This window comes from Medicago sativa, chromosome 4 (genome assembly GCF_051527215.1).
Source record: "Medicago sativa cultivar Bolivia chromosome 4, Bolivia_mono, whole genome shotgun sequence".
NCBI classification, from domain to species: Eukaryota; Viridiplantae; Streptophyta; class Magnoliopsida; order Fabales; family Fabaceae; genus Medicago; species Medicago sativa.
The window spans coordinates 25,554,152-25,568,700 of record NC_140752.1 but is presented as its reverse complement, the minus strand read 5'-3'; the positions used below and the strand labels follow the sequence as shown (position 1 = coordinate 25,568,700).

Sequence of the window (14,549 nt, the reverse complement as noted above, 5' to 3'; positions counted from 1 at the left end):
TGTTGGAACAAAATGTGTTTAACAATGAACCTTAAGAGTTTTGATGATAATAAGGTATTAAAAAATTGTCAATTGGACTAGCTAATATTTGTTCAAGTGTACATGACCATAGACAAAAATTTACATCTTAAATAGGTTCTGGATGAACAAAAGAGAGCTAAGAAATAAACAAAAAGGAAGCTTAAAGCGTCCGAAGAGAAGTGCTCCTGAAGTCAAAAGTGCTCCTGAAGACAAAGTGCTCCTGAAGGGATGACGTCATTAGAAGCAAGTTCATCAGAAACAAGTTCATCAGAAGCAACCTCATCATAAGCTGAAATCACCAGAAGCTGAAGTTCATCAGAAGATGGAAGAATTTAAGTTTCAAAAGTTGTTTAATGGATTTAAACTCGTCTAAGCATTGCAGAAGACTGGAAATGTGAAGCAACAATCATTTTGAAAGGATTTGAAGGCATTGGATGCTTATCTTCAAAAAGCGTTGACAAGGTACAATTGTACGAAGTGTACAACCACTACCTCCGCTACTCTGTTGCGTCCCTGCTACAAGACAAGAAAACAACTCTGAAATACAGCTCTGCTTGCAACGATGTTCCTTCACATTGGGAATGAATTTGAAATTGATCCTTCATAGGACAACTACCATATCAGGCAAAAGATCATTAGTGATTGATCAAAGCTTCAAACGACTCTTTTTGATGCGCTGACAATTTCACAACGTCTCTTTCACACCTCTATATAAAGGAGTGAAGACTCAGAGATTGGTAATGCTCAACAACTAAAATTTACAAGTGCCAAAACTCTGCTGAAATTGTTCTGCATTCAAAGTTCACTTAGAATATCTGCTTCAAAGTTCATATCTTAGAAATTTTAGAGTCTTAAGAGTCTGTATCTGATTTGTATTGTGAACACCACTGATTGTATATCAAGTGTTCAACCTCAAACATTTTTTTTTTGTAATTCTGTTTGATTAGAAGTCTCTTGTAGTTGTGCTTGAGCAATAGAAGTCTCTTGATTGTGTTCAGGAGCATAGGAAGTCTCTTTCTTGTGTGCTTGAGCAGTTTGAAGTCTCTTGCTAGTTGTAATAGTGAGCAATTGTAATCAGATATTACATTTTAGTGAACTCTTCTTGGAAGTGCAAGGGGGACAGGACTACTTCCGGTTTGTGGAAGGAACCTGTATAATTACTTTGTGTCTTTCTTCTCTCTCTCTCTCTCTCTCTCTCTCTCTCTCTCTCTCTATTTTTATCTGCTGCAAGTTAATCCTGAATATCACTCCAAAAGCATAACTCTATATGCTTCTGACCAGTGTTTTCAGCTTAGGAGAAAACAAAAAAAAGCTAACACAATTCAACCCCCCCTTCTTGTGTTTTTCTCACCTTCAATTGATATCTAGAGCCTTGGTCTGTTGTCTTAACACTTAACAGTGTACCAGAAAAAGATTTGAGAAAAACATGTCTGGTGATACTTCCAGTTCTGGATCTGGCAATAACAACAATGCTGTTCCATATGATTATGGTGACAAGAAATCCAACGTAGGAAAGATTCCTAAGTTCAATGGAGATCCTGAAGAATTTTCTTGATGGAAAACCAACTTCTACAGCTATGTCATGAGTTTAGATGAAGAACTATGGGACATACTTGAAGAAGGTGTTGGTGACTTGGTCCTTGATGAATAAGGAGTAGTTGTTGATAGAAAGAAACATACTCCTGCTTTGAAGAAACTTTACAAGAAGCATCATATTATTAGAGGAGCACTTGTCACTGTTATACCTAAAACAGAATATATGAAGATGAGTGACAAATCCACTGCAAAAGCAATGTTTGCTTCTCTCTGTTCTAACTATGAAGGCAGCAAGAAGGTCAAAGAAGCAAAAGCTCTTATGCTTGTACATCAGTATGAGTTGTTCAAGATGAAGGATGATGAAACTATTGAAGAGATGTACTCAAGATTTCAAACCTTAGTCTCTAGACTAAAAATACTGAAGAAGAGTTATGTTGCTTCTGATCATGTTAGCAAGATACTAAGAAGCTTGCCTGCTAGATGGAGACCTAAGTTTACTGCTATTGAGGAAGCTGAAGATTTAAACACTTTAAGTGTTGAAGATATTGTCAGCTCTCTCAAAGTTCATGAGATTAGTCTTAATGAACATGTGCCTGCTAAGAGGAGTAAATCTATTTCTCTACCATCTAAAGGGAAGTCATCAAAAGCTCTTAAAGTTATTTAATCTGAAGATGAGTCACCTGATGAGATTCTGATGAAGATTCAACAGAGAAGATGGCTATGCTTTCAAACAAGCTTGAGTATCTGGCAAGGAAGAACATGAAGTTTCTAAGTAAGAGAGGTGGCTACAAGAGCTCCAAGAAAGAAGATCAGAAGGGATGCTTCAACTGTAAGAAGTCTGGACACTTTATTGCTGATTGCCTTGATCTTCAGAAGGAGAAATCAAAGGATAAGTCAAAGAAATCAAGCTTCAACACAAGAAAATTCAGAAACCAGATTAAGAAGAGTTTAATGGCAACCTAGGAAGATTTGGATAGTGAATCTGGTTTGAAAAGGAAGAAGTTGAAGAAGATGCTAAAGTAACTATGGGGTTAGTGGCTACTGAGACTTCAGAAGCAGATCCTGACTCAGACTCTGAAGATGAAAACGAGGTATATTCTTAAATTCCTAGAGAAGAACTTGTTGATTCACTTAAAGAACTCCTTACACATTTTGAACTGAGAACCAATGAGTTGAAAGATTTAAAAGAAAAATATGTTGTTTTGATGAAACAACAAGAATCAACTCTATTGGATCTGAAAGCTTCTGAAGAAGGACTTAGAAGCTTTGACTTCATTTGTAAAACTGATGAAGAAAAGCTAAAATATCTTTGTCAGTAGCTACAAGAAAAGTGTATTGGAAATCTTTAAGCAAGCATGAAATTGCTCTTGAAGATTTTATTATATATGGTATTGACAGCAAAGTTGCTTCAATGATTTATAGCATTTACAGAAACAATGGCAAAGGGATTGGATTTTAAGAAGGGAAACCTAATGAAATCAGTCTCAAAGCATGTTATGAATGCATCAAGGAAGGATTGAAAACCTTCTTTGTACCTGAAGGTGCTGAGATGGAAACTGTTGTTCAATCAGAACCTGAAGCTTCTAGCTCTAAGGCTAAGATTACTTCAAAGCCAAAGAACTTTAAGCCAATGGCTATGATTAACTCTGATTCTAAGACTTCAAAGATCAGGATTCTAAAGAGATCAGAACCCGTTCCTCAGAGTCTGTTGAAACATGAATCTGAGGTCCTGGAGTCTAAGTTTTAGAAGAAGATAGTTACTGCATCCGAAGTACCAAAACCAAAGGTTGTTAAACCTAAGGTAATGGTTAACCAGAAGCTACCAAACGTACAATACAAGGTACAAGAAGTGAAGAGTAAAACTTTCAATACTAACTTGAAAGGACCCATGAAACAATGGGTAACTAAATCTGAAAATGTCAATACTGCAGATATGTCTAAGAGCAAAGGAAAGCAAAAATCATGGTACCTAGACAGCGGTTGCTCAAGGCATATGATAGTGAGAAGTCTATGTTCCTCACCCTCACAATGAAAGAAGGAGGAAGTGTGAAGTTTGGAGGCAACCAGTCTGGCAAGATCATTGGTACAGGAACTATTGGTAACTCCTCTATCTCAATCAATAATGTGTGGTTGGTAGATGGTCTTGAACATAACTTATTGAGCATTAGTCAATTTTGTGACAATGGTTATGATGTGATGTTTGAAAAGACCAACTGCATTGTAATCAACAAAGAAAACAAATTCATAGTATTCAAGGGAAAAAGGATGGAGAATGTTTATAAAATTAACTTCTCTGAACTGGTTGACCAGAAGGTAATTTGTCTTCTGTTAGTGAATGATAAGAAATGGGCATGTTAACTGGAGATTAATCTCTAAGCTTGGTAAGTTACCACTTGTCAAAGGCCTACCAGACATTGACTATCATTCAGATGCACTTTGTGGTGCATGCCAGAAGGGGAAGATTGTGAAATCATCTTCTAAAACAAAAGACATTGTCTCAACCTCCAGACCCTTAGAATTACTTCATATTGATTTATTTGGACCAGTTAGCACTGCATCCTTATATGGAAGTAAATATGGATTAGTTATTGTTGATAATTACAGCAGATGGACTTGGGTAAAATTCCTGAAAAGTAAGGATAATGTTTATGATGTATTCAGTAACTTCTGCACTCAAATACAGTCTGAAAAAGAAATGAAGATTTTAAAAGTAAGAAGTGATCATGGTGGAGAATTTGAAAATGAGCCATTTGAAATCTTTTGTGAAAAACTTGGAATTGTCCATGAATTCTCTTCTCCTAGAACCATGATTCATGAAAACAATTTGGCTAAACATTTCTAGGCAGAAGCAGTGAATACAACATGTTATGTCCAAAATAGAATCTATATCAGACCTATCTTGGAGAAAATAGCATATGAACTCTTTAAGGGAAGAAGACCCAATATCTCTTACTTTCATCAATTTGGATGTACATGTTACATTCTAAATAACAAACTCTACCTAAAGAAATTTGATGCCAATGCCCAAAGAGGAATCTTTTTAGGTTACCCTGAAAGGCCAAAGGCATACATAATGTATAATTCAAAAACACTTTGTGTTGAAGAATCAATGCACGTTAAATTTGATGACAAAGAGCCTGAAAGTAAAACTCTAGAGCAAAGATGAAATTTTTGCAGAGATACAGGTTCCTGAAGATATACCAGAACCTGATCAGATAGCTGAATCTGAAGAAAATACAGAAGCTGAACCCACCTCAGAAGCACAAGATGAAGTTGCTTCTGACGAAGCTCAAAATGGATCTCAGCAAGCTACTCAATCCAAGAACACATTCAAGCACAAGTCTTCAGATCCTGAGGATCAAATCATTGGAAACAAAGAGAGTCCTAGAAGAACAAGATCATACTTCAGACAAGAAGAGTCAATGATAGGACTGTTATCAGTGATTGAACCTGCTACAGTTGATGAAGCACTTTTAGATGATGGATGGATACTGGCTATGCAGGAAGAGCTTAATCAGTTTCAAAGAAATGAAGTGTGGGATCTGGTACCCAAACCACAACATAAGAACATTATTGGAACAAAATGAGTATTCAGAAACAAGCTGAATGAACAAGGTGAAGTAGTCAGAAACAAAGAAAGACTTGTTGCACAAGGTTACAGTCAACAAGAAGGCATTGATTATAATGAAACAGTTTCTCCAGTTGCAAGATTGGAAGCAATCTTTCCTATGCAATAAATCATGGCATAATATTATATCAAATGGATGTCAAGAGTGCATTTCTAAATGGAGTCTGTCATACCCCAAATTTTGACCAGTTAAAGTTTTTTCGTTTTTAAATCGATCAATTTGTTTTTATCCGTATTTTTAGTCAGTTGAACATTTCTATTCATTTTTTTTAGCTCGTTAAAATATTTTTAGCCGTATTTTAAGTAGTTAAATATTTTTTATTCGTATTCTAGTTGGTTAGAACTTTTTTTGTTCAAGCAGTTAAATATTTTATCATTTCTTTGTAATTTGTTTAGTTAGTTAGAATTTTTATAGTCGCATTTTAAGCAGTTACTTTTTAATCGTATTTTTTATCTTATTTAGTTGTTATTTTTCATTTAGTTTATTATTTATTTTAGTATTAAGCTTTAGTGTTTAATTTATTTATTTTAATTCTCCTTTTTAGTTAATTGGTCCTTTTAGTCATTTTGTCCTCAAGGTCCTTGCTGCCCAAGTTAGGGGCACTTTGGTCCAATGAAATATCTTTTTACCCTAATGTGTCACTATAAAAGCAGCAATCATTGGCAATGAATCGGGGGCTGCACTGAAACCTAGAGACTAACACTCTCTTTTTGCGGCAGCCACAGAAATAAGATCAAATCTCACTTTCTTCTCAAACTTCCCCAAGAATACAATGATGAACATCCACCAAAACCCAGCAACCGAGTTCTAAATCCAACACCATTCAACTCTCATCCAATCTCAAATTTATCACTACACAAACATTTTTTCCTTCTCACTCATCTTGACCAGATTAAAACACAAAAACTCAAAAAGAATGATGAACAATCACGTGTGTTCATCCTCATCATACAACTTTTCCAGGAACTAAAAATTTCTTCACACACAATAACATCAATACATATCCTGCATTCATTAACAACACCACCTCTCATAAACATCACAGATAGACTCGGAGCTAACAGATTCAAAACCATACCATTCCAACACAAACACACATCAACAACACTGATTTTCAAAACTCAGTCAACAACAATGATATCAATACGAAGCTGTTTTTGTCTCTAGCTTCAGCCGACATCACCATCGCGTTTTACAACGACTAAATCGGCCTCAAGGGTTTACGGAATTAGATCGAACATGGTAAGAAACAAGAGATGAAGAAGAAGCTGATTCCGGATCCGTAACAGAGAGGAAAGAATTCGGCCAAGGATCCTCAAACAACAACAATCACATCGGCTTAAGAATCGTGAAAGGAGAAAAAAACGGAATCGCAACTGTGATGAGGAAACGGAGCTAAACCAAACCGGTTTTGAACACGACGACACAAGCTGCGACCGGATCGAAGCAAACAGGAAGGACGGCAGTTTCAGCTTCATCAACACATACATCTGTTCAAACCAAATCGAAAAGAAGAAGAGGTAACTGCTTCATTTTCTCCTTGGAATTTGTTGTTTAGTTTGATAATTTTGCATCGTTTAAGTTGGTTTTTGTCTCTGAAAACGTTTTGAAAAGATGAAGAAGGAAAGAGAGAGAGTAGTGTTACTGGGTTTGAGTTTTTTTTGGAGAAGAAGAAGCTTTTGAAACCGTTTTTATATTACTCTTGCTGGACCGGTTCGGTTGAACCGACCCGTTCTTGAACCGGTCCAGTCTCCTTTGGTCCAACCCGATCCTCCTCAGGCCCAACGTTACTTGTTTGTTTTTGCTCTTGGGCCTGGCTGCTTCTTTCTTTCTTCTGTTTGTTTATTATCCTTGCTGTTTGAACCCCCTGCACGCTCCTGCACCCCCCTGTGTCTCATTTTGAATCCCTTGCATTTTTTTCTAGTTTCGTTTGGGATTATATATATATATATATATATATATATATATATATATATATATATATATATATATATATATATATATCTTTTTTTATCATTTTAATTGTGTCTACTATCATGCATTATTTTCAGCTTATTTAATTGTTTTAAAACTTGTTTCATGCATTTTGGTTCAAAGCATTTTTATATCATACACCTTTCATCACATGTTTTATTTAGTTTTGGTTACATTTTCTTACATCCTAATTCAAGAATCATTTTTACATTATGCATTATTGTTAATTTGGCTTTAAAACCATTTTATACATCTTTTGGGTGTGGGTTCATCAAATATTCTTACAACCTAGCTTTAGAATTTGGACATCTTGCATTCTAAGTCTCGTGTGGTCTCATCCATTTTTAAAAGCTTTAATTTCTATACTTTATCTTTTTTTGGGTATTTGCCTTAAGGTTTATCTCATGCATCCTTTAATGTCTTGTTCAAAGTTTTTCCATACAAACCTTGCTTTAATTCATGCTTTGCTAAAATTTCCTCAACATTATTACATTTCATTTTTAGTATATGATGCTTTTAATTTTCTCTTCATCTCCTTATATCATGATTGCTTTAGTTTTGGTGCCTATTCTTTTTTTTCCAATTGCAAAGCCCCATATTTTTAGTGTGTATAATTAGGGGAATGATGTAATTCATTATGGGCTTTGTATTTAGGAATGGTATGTAATAGCGTAGTAATTGCACACACCGACACAAGCACCGACACTTCACCATTTTTTTCCTTGCTTTATGATTGCTTTATTTTTCGCATCGTTACGTTAGTTTACCGTTAGTTTAGTAAAACCTTCTTATCTCAAAAATCAAGTGTGCAAAAGTCAAATTATTTTTCTTAATAAGCCTTGGATCCAAATCCAAGAGATTTTTCCTTTATTTTCTTAATCAAATTCCTAAATGAACTTTAATTAAACTTAGACTAAATTTCTCAAATAAAAATGAAACAACCTCACTTCTCTTTTATTCTTCTATACCTTGAGGTCTCGCAACCCTTCTCAAAATCATTTTCCAAATCAAATTAAAATCAACCTAACCCACAAAAATATTTTTATAAGAGAGAACTACGGCGGTTTTGATCCCTTTTAAGGGTACATAGGCAGAGGCTTTATTCCTTTCAAATCGATCAAATAAAAATAACAAAAAAACTCCCACTTCTTCTCCCTCCATTCTTTTACTTCAACTTTAAACAACAAATTTTCGAATAAAAATAAAGTTAGAAAGAGGTTCTCACGGAGTACCGTGAACGACGCGAGTGCCTAACACCTTCCCGAATCGTAACCGACCCCGGATCCAAAAAGGGTTTTTCAATCTCATTTTTCCCTTCTCAAGAATAAAATCGAGCAAGTCCAACATTTGAAGGTTCAATTCCAATCAATGGATTGACACCCGGAAATCAATGGTCTACAAAATTGGCGACTTCACTGGGGATCCAACGCGGGTTAAGCCCACCTTTCTTTCTTTACTTTTTATGCTTTATCATTTGTATATATTTTGTAAATACGAGAGTGGTGAGATAAGCTCTATACCCGGGCTTGAGTGAACTTAAGATAGGATCGGGTATAATCATAGTATCCATGCCGAGAGTACTCTTCGGCATTGGTACATGTGATAACCCACTCAATGGAGGGACCTTGATGGTATACCGTTGTTGTCGCGAGTACTCGCGTATAGCATGATACTTGCAAGGAACCGTCGAAGTTGAGGACCGTTAGTCACCTTTAACCCATCTTGGCCTTTTAGGACGTAGTGCGGTGGCTAGTTGAGAGTACTCTCGTATTGGTCGTCACGCGATACTACACCCAAACGAGACTAACTGATGAATATTGTTGGAACGAGAGTACTCTCATCGCCTAACAAATATTCGGACGTGATTGAAAACTTTGGGAACCTTGGTAGAACCCTTGTTACTTGTGCAAATGGAAACCATAGTCCTTACCAAATGGCGTTGTGTCCCTTATGCTCCAACATTGTATACCTTAAACCTCATCATGTATTCTAGCATAATCATGCATACATGCATTCATCCATAAACCTTTTTTTCATCCATTAAAAAAATATTGAAGGATTTAACCAAGTTTTTTGTAAACATCGAAGGAATGGACCTTTGTAAGAATGAACACCAAGCAATACAAATTCAAAAATCTTACCGAAGCTTTTGCTTTTGTTAAGAACTTCTTCCTTGGGTTCGTTCTTACCTTTTGGAAAAGGAAACCTATTGCAATATCTTTACAAATCTTCAATTGAAACCATGTTCATCTGCAATGTTTACAATTTACCTTGATAAATCCTTCGATAACAAAAATATTGTACATTTTTGCATAAACATGTCATGCATCATTTGCATTCATAGTTTCTAGTCTGTGTCTCATACCTTGTTTCTGTCTACAAAGGTTTATCCATCAGTAAAGCGGTCTGATGTCTTCATCCAAGTTCAGCTCGCATATGCAAACACTCGTGCAAACACAAAAGATGGATCAGCTTGAGCAAGAGGTTCATGAGCTTCGTGGAGAGATAACAACACTTCGGGCTGAGGTAGAAAGGTTAACTAGCCTAGTATCTTCACTGATGGCCGCAAAGGATCCACCACTTGTTCGGCAAAAGTCTCCGCCATTGTGTCAGCCAATGTGCATGAAACGACCTCGACAACAGGTTCCTCAACAGCCTCAATCATTTACTACTCAGAATCAGGCTCCTCAACCATTTACTTCCCAGAATCAGACTCCTCAGCAGCTTATCCCTCAAAGTCAGGTTCCTCAGCAACTTATTCTTCAAAATCAGACTCGAAAAGCATCGCAGTTTGACCCAATTCCTATCAAATACGCAACTCTGCTTCCTATCTTGCTTAAGAAGAGACTTGTTCAAACCAGGCCACCTCCTCGGGTGCCGAATCCGCTGCCATCTTGGTATCGCCCTGACCTCAAATGTGATTTCCATCAAGGGGCACCAGGCCATGACGCCGAGCAGTGTTACGCTTTGAAGGAAGAAGTTCAGAAGTTGATTGAAAATAACACCGAGTTCTTCGAAGACCCGGATATAAAGGTACTACTTCAGCAACAACATCTGGCTCCTCACTCTGTTGCCGCTGTTAGGCCCATCAATGCTGTTCAAAATCCGGGTTATCAGCCCCAGTTTCAACCAAGTCAACAACATCTGGCTCCTCACTCTGTTGCCGCTGTTAGGCCCATCAATGCTGTTCAAAATCTGGGTTATCAGCCACAATTTCAACAAAGTCAACAACAGTATTCGATTTCTCACTCTGTTGCTGCTATTAAGCCTATCACCAATACTGTTCAAAATCCGGTTTATCATCCTCAGTTTCAGCAATATCAACAACAGACTTCAAGGAAACAGATCGATCCCATTCCCATGAAGTATGCAGAGTTGCTTCCAAAGTTTCTTGAAAGGAATTTGGTCTATACCAAGGCACCTCTTCCAGTGCCAAAAAAATTGACATCCCGGTACAGGCTCGACCACTTTTGTGCTTTCCATCAAGGGGCACCAGGTCATGATATTGAGCACTGTTTTGCATTGCAGAAGATAGTTCAGAAGTTTATTCGAAAAGACCTCATACCTTTTGAAGAATTTGATTTGGAATCTGCAAGTTAATCCGTTATCGGATCTTGGAATTTGATGTTTAGCTGCAATTGGGTCTTTGCAGATGTTTCTTTCTACTACTCATTGGTTTAATTAATATGCTTGTTTGTTGCTTTATGTTTTTCGAAGAAAACCTTTCGTCCCACCCGAGACGGAAGTGAACTTGTTTAGGGCTTTTTGCTTTATGTATTTTCATCATTAATTAAAAGGTCGCTTTGATCCCGGCTTTGTTTTTATTTTGTGCTTTTTCTGGAAAAAATGGTAATACAAAAAAACCCAAAAGAATTTTTTTCCTTTAATCATTTCCACATATCTGCATAATCATATTGTTTATATTAATAATCAAATCATGCATTAATAAACCCGTTGAACACTTAAACCCTGTACTCTCTCTCGACTTTGAGTTCCCTGTGGCCGAGACTGAAGAAAAAAAGGATGAAAGTTTCCCAATGAGATATACTGCCTACTGGGGCATCTTGGCCATCGAAGCTGCAAATATCAAGAAAGATCGTCCTGAAGAGGACTTTCATACACAAAGACTGGCACGAGATGTTTCCATCTACCTTGCAAGGATATTGTACTTCAAGTGCACACTTTAACAGGGGCAACCCCCCCCCCCCCACCACCATCCCTCAGTATATAATATAAAGGCAGTGCTCTACAGGGAGGTCAAAGTCCTGTCAACAGAGGTTCCAATGAAAGCTAAGCTTGGTTGAATTCAAAAGTGTTATTGTCGTGTGCCACCGACAGTTATATCAAGTATTCGACAAAGAAGGCTTGTCCCTGTGAATGTCAAGAAAGTGGCTTTGTACTCAAATATACGTCATCGGATTCCAAGGGCAAAGGAATGCCTAATTACAAAGAACCGTGACAAACTTGTATGTCCAGTAAATGCCAATGCAGTCAAGAAATGCTTTGTTAAAATGAAAAGCTCGATAAGTCGCAAACTTGAAAAAGCGGCTTAGGCGAAAAAGAGCGTCTCGATGGACTGAAAACCCGAAAAGGCGGTCCATGCAAAAATTAGAGACAAAAAAAAAAGAATCTTTACCCTGATAGATTGAAAACCCGAACGGGCGATCTATGCAAAAGTTAAGGGTTTATGACAAGTAACTGCATCAGACTAAGCATCACTCACTTGGGGCACCTTAGCTGTCAGAAGTTCTCCGATATCAGAGCATCATAGCAGTGGATTTCAAAGTTGTTAGGGAATATAGCGGTTATCGTGTTCAATGTACTTTCCATATATTAATTACCATTTTCCAAATTCTGTAATCCGTGGTGCCATGCCTTTGGCCGGTTACCATTTCTAATAGATTAATTTGAGCCTGTGCTTTTATTTGGAATTCTTGTTTATTCTATGTGCAAAATCTCTTCCGTTTTTAATATTAGTTGAAACAAAAACTTTGAAAAATCTTTTTAAAATTTTCACGTTTTCTTTGAAAAAAAAAACAAAAAATGACAAACATATTATCTTTACAATTATGTATCATAGAAGCATGTGTCAACATTCGTCTCAAGGACAGTTAAACTCTGCAAGGTAAGCATGACCAAAAGCTGTGAGATGACCTCTGTCAAAAAGAAAAGAGAAAAAAGAAGAATACAAAAAAAAAAGAGAAAAGCTCGCTAAGTTGAAAACCCGAGAGGGCGGCTTAGGCAAAAATGAGCGTCCCGGTGGATTGAAAACCCGAAAGGGAAGTTCAGGCAAAAATTAGGGGCATGCAAAAAGAATATATTCCCGGTGGATTGAAAACCCGAAAGGGCGGTCCAGGCAAAATTGGGGATTCAAAAAAAACAATACAACAAAAAATGAAAAAGACAGAGGCATCACAATTTCAAGTGGATTAAATGGAAGAACGCACTTTGTGCTGACTTACAAATGACGACCCCTTCCAGACTTTGATTGATGGGTTTTATCCCGAGAAATGGCAATTTTTGCCTGCGGTTTGAGAAATGGCGTCCTCTGCCAGTGTTTCGATTAATAGCGACTGTTGCCTGTGGTTTGATCAATGACATCTTTGGCCTGTGGTTTGACAAATGACGACTTCCGCCAGTGGCTTGATTAATGGCATCTTTTACCTGGGCGTCGATTGATGGGTCTTTATCTCAAGAAATAACGACTTCTGTCGGGTTTCTGATTGGCGGGCTTTACCCCAAGGAATGATTACTTCACCATCAACTGAGACATTATATTGGATCATATCCCCATCAGCAGTTTTGTTTGTTGGGTTGTATCCCATCAGCGGTATAATTAATGTGTCATTACCCCTCAGCGGTATAATTAATATGTCATTACCCCTTCGCGGTATGATTAATGGGCTGTTACCTCTCCAGCAGTTGAATTGATGATATGTTACATCTTCAGTGGCCTGATTAAAGAGTTCATTACCTCTTCAGTGTTTCAATTAATGGGTTGGTATTTGGTACCTCTTAAGTGGTTTGATTATGGGGCATTCTCCCCTCAGCAGTATGATCAATGGGTTGTTATCCCTCCAAGTGGTTTGATTATGGGACATTCTCCCTTCAGCAGTATGATCAATGGGTTGTTATCCCTCCAAGTGGTTTGATTACGGGACATTCTCCCTTCAGCAGTATGATCAATGGGTTGTTATCCCTTCAAGCGGTTTGATTATGGGGCATTCTCTTTTCAGTAATTGGTTATTGGGCCCTTCCCCCTTTCAGTAGTTGATTATGGGCTTTACCCCATCAGTTTGGTTTGAATATGAGCTTTACCCCATCAGTTTGGTTTGAATTTGGGTTTTTGCCCCATCAATGGTTAAGAATGCAGGCTTTACCCCATCAGTGGTTTGAAAGGCTTTACTCCGTCAGTGGTTTGAAGGACTTTACTCTGTCAGTGATTTGAAGGGCTTTACCCCGTCAGTGCTTGGTTCATCCCCAGTGATGTTATCCCCAATGAAGAGTGATGAATGCTTGTAATGTGATGTCGGGCCACTTTCTTTGGACCTGCCCAATCTTGTCTCAACAGTCTCACCATTATACTGTCAAATAAACCTCATATGCATTCATTCATCCATGCATACATAGCACGCCTACAAATATCATTCATGCATAGTTGCATTATTTTCCCGCGTCTTACTCCAATACACAAAATGTCATCCCCAAGGTGTTTAATTCATAAATGTCACCAATCAGTTTGTGTTCAGGTGGCAGGTCCCATCAAATAATCACTTTACCAATGCTAATCAGTTTGCCGGTACCCTGCTTAAGGTACTCCGGTATTGATAGTAATCAAGCTTTATCTTCTGTTTGTTGTCGTTACCACGGGCAGTTGGTGATAGACAAGATTTATCTTCTGTTTGATCGTCGTTACCACGGGCAGTTGGTAATAGACAAGCTTTATTTTCTGTTTGATCGTCGTTACCACGGGAAGTTGGTAATAGACAAGCTTTATCTTTCGCATTTTCGTCGTTACCACGGGCAGTTGGTAATAGACAAGCTTTATCTTCCGTCTGAGCTTTATCTTTAGTTCAAGCTTTATTTTCTACATTTTCATCCGTTACCACGGGCAGTTGGTAATAGGCAAGCTTTATCTTCCGCATTTTCATCATTTACCACGGGCTGTTGGTAATAGATAAGCTTTATTTTCTGTCTCAAGCTTTATCTTCCGTCTGAGCTTTATCTTTAGTTCAAGCTTTATTTTCTACATTTTCATCCGTTACCACGGGCAGTTGGTAATAGACAAGCTTTATCTTCCGCATTTTCATCATTTACCAAGGGCTGTTGGTAATAGATAAGCTTTATTTTCTGTCTCAAGCTTTATCTTTCGTCTGAGCTTTATCTTCA

At 37.5% G+C, this 14,549-nt stretch overlaps 1 protein-coding gene across 1 annotated transcript; it reads left to right on the top strand.

The window, feature by feature from the left end:
* Positions 1-7,188: 7,188 nt before the first annotated feature.
* Positions 7,189-10,984, top strand: LOC146927260 (uncharacterized). The gene has a single exon (XM_085700592.1). It carries the CDS (start codon positions 9,570-9,572, stop codon positions 10,758-10,760), a length of 1,191 nt encoding a protein of 396 aa, XP_085556718.1. The 5' UTR covers positions 7,189-9,569; the 3' UTR covers positions 10,761-10,984.
* The last annotated feature ends 3,565 nt before the right edge of the window (positions 10,985-14,549 follow it).

What these genes read in the sequence shown, in the direction of transcription:
- LOC146927260 (XM_085700592.1), top strand. Translation starts at nt 9,570, where the DNA reads ATGTCTTCATCCAAGTTCAGCTCGCATATGCAAACACTCGTGCAAACA.